This window comes from Sitodiplosis mosellana, unplaced genomic scaffold, assembly GCF_009176505.1.
Source record: "Sitodiplosis mosellana isolate CC-2019 unplaced genomic scaffold, AAFC_SMos_1.0 Smas_scaffold_4262, whole genome shotgun sequence".
In the NCBI taxonomy this organism is placed as follows: Eukaryota; Metazoa; Arthropoda; class Insecta; order Diptera; family Cecidomyiidae; genus Sitodiplosis; species Sitodiplosis mosellana.
This window is the reverse complement of record NW_022599504.1, coordinates 1-2,642: the sequence shown is the minus strand read 5'-3', so window position 1 is coordinate 2,642 and position 2,642 is coordinate 1. Positions and strand designations below refer to the sequence as shown.

The 2,642-nt window shown below is 37.8% G+C and overlaps 1 protein-coding gene across 1 annotated transcript; it reads left to right on the top strand.

Moving 5' to 3' along the window:
* Window positions 1-6: 6 nt before the first annotated feature.
* LOC129572136 (ATP-binding cassette sub-family C member 3-like) lies at window positions 7-2,637 on the top strand (the record flags this gene model as incomplete). The annotated part of the gene is made up of 6 exons (XM_055452056.1): window positions 7-253; window positions 784-1,397; window positions 1,603-1,874; window positions 2,029-2,175; window positions 2,254-2,338; window positions 2,428-2,637. Coding segments are annotated over exons 1-6 (1,387 nt in total), but the record flags the coding sequence as incomplete, so codon positions are not given.
* Window positions 2,638-2,642: the final 5 nt, after the last annotated feature.

Sequence of the window (2,642 nt, the reverse complement as noted above, 5' to 3'; positions counted from 1 at the left end):
ACTGCTATGCTGATCGCGAACCGCGTCAAACCAAATATCCGAAATCGGATAAGCCATATCCAGAACTGGGAGCTAGTTTCCTGTCACGACTTGTGTACACTTGGTTTGACCCGTTGACATGGAAAGGATATCGCAAACCACTTGAGGAGAGCGATTTGTGGGACATCAATCCAGAAGATTCGTCAAAGGAATTGATGCCATTCTTCTTGAAATACTGGGATCGAGCTGTTGCCAAGGCTTCCGGTTATAATCTGTAAGTAGTTGAAATATAGATTTTCGCGTATCAAATTTTATTCATCGATTTCCTAGGGGCATTTCTCACAAAAAAAATTGGAGCAAATGTGCAAAAATGTCTATTATTTCTTCTTTTTTATTGAAATTGTAAGAAAATGTACTGAAATGACGATATTGCTTGAATAAAAGTGTTCTGGAAGTAGGTTTCAGTGGATCTCAAGGATCGTTCAGAACTGCTTCCGATTCTGGAAGTGGGTTTTGGTGGATCCTCAGGATGGACCAGATCCGGTTTGACAATGCCCTGGCCTGTCCTGAAGATCCACTTCCAGAACCGGGAGCAGTTCTGAACGATCCTTGAGATCCACCAAAACCCATTTCCAGAACACAAGTTCAGTGTAAATGAACATTTATTTACACGAATAGATAAAAATTGATCGAATCGGACCGAACGGAAGAAATTTTTCAAAATTTATAAGAATTCATTCATTCTTTTCGTGAGAAATGCCCCTAGTCGATTTCCAATAATTATTATTCATTCATTTTTCATAGCAAGAATAGCTTCAGTGACAATACATCGAGTACGAATACACCAACAATAAATCACAAACAAAAGAAAAAACGTACCGCCTCCATTTTGCTGCCCATTTGTATGGCATTTGGATCAGCATATTTGTTTGGTGCCATTCTGAAGTTGATTCAAGATCTTTTAATCTTTGTATTACCACAATTGCTTCGTGCCATCATTAATTTTGTTGATAAATCAACAATAAAACAAGCATACAGTGCAAATGGAACTGAAACCGTTACTTATATAACAAATCCAGACCAAGATCCATTATGGCATGGTATTTTCTATGCCGTGCTCTTATTCATTGTGGCCAGCACACAGACTTTGTTCCTTTCCCAATATCACCAACGTATGTATTTTATTGGCTTGCGTATTCGTACCGTATTGGTTGGAGCAATCTACAAAAAGGCCCTTCGTCTATCGAACACTGCCACAAAAGAATCCACGGTCGGTGAAATTGTAAACTTAATGGCTGTCGATGCGCAACGGTTCATGGATATTGCTCCTTATATTAGTATGCTTTGGTCAGAACCAATTATAATCGGATTGGCGATTTATTTCTTATGGGATTTGCTCGGGCCTTCTGTTTTGGCCGGTAAGCTGTAGAACTTTGAAAGTTTAAACCAAGCTGACGACACTTCAGTGCAAACATCATTTGAGCGCTCGCAGCGCCACGAACTCTCGTATCATTTTGTATTGACTTTTCGATAGTTCATGAGTTCGCCGTAGACTTCGTCAAAACGTGTCGTCCCTTTGGTTTAAACAAAACATCTTCATGATATCAATTCATTTCCAATCAGGTTTGGCCGTTATGATCATTTTAATCCCACTGAATGGAATCATTAGCAAAAACATACTGAATCTTGAAATGCGCCAAATGAAAAACAAAGACGAGCGTGTCAAAATGATGAATGAAATTCTCAGTGGAATGAAAGTACTTAAAATGTATGCTTGGGAGCCAAGCTTCGGGGAGCAAGTGCAAAAAATCCGTGGAAAGGAACTCAAGGTTCTGAAAAAAATCGCTTATTTGAATTCAGGAACATCATTCATTTGGACTTGTGCTCCATTTTTGGTATGCGTAATTTTACTTTCTTCTACTTTTGCGAGTCCTTTTTTCGAACATGATTTGGATTTAAAACATTCAATGCTAAGCAGATTGCAATAAAATAATTTTGTGAAATGAATTTTCAAATCATCCTCTTTATGAATTATAAATCCAACAAAAGGTGTCACTTGTCACATTCGTTACGTACGTATTAACTGGAGAAGATCATGTTTTGACTGCTGAAAGAGCATTCGTTTGTATTGCATTGTTCGATATTATGCGGATCCCATTGAGTGTGTTGCCAATGATGATTGCATACTTGGTCCAGGTAACGTATATATAGATGTGATTTACTTTATCTTTTTATGCATTATCACAAATCTATTCTAACGTATCTAAAATATAGGCTAGTGTTTCTTTGAAGAGAATCAACAAATTTATGAACAGCGAAGAATTGGATCCACATAATGTATCACATGACCCGTCTGACGGTATGGACCATATTATTAAGAATTAATTTCTAACTACAAAATTGTTTTAAATCAAACCAATTTGTTTATTACTGGAATTATGACCATAGAAACACCTCTTTCAATTGAGAATGGAACATTCAGCTGGGGAAACGACGAACCATGTCTGAAGGATATCAATTTGCAAGTGAAGAATGGCAGTTTGGTTGCTATTGTTGGTACAGTTGGATCAGGAAAAAGTTCGATCATTTCCGCATTCTTGGGCGAAATGGACCGTCTATCGGGTCGTGTCAATACAACCGGAACAATTGCATACGTTTCGCAA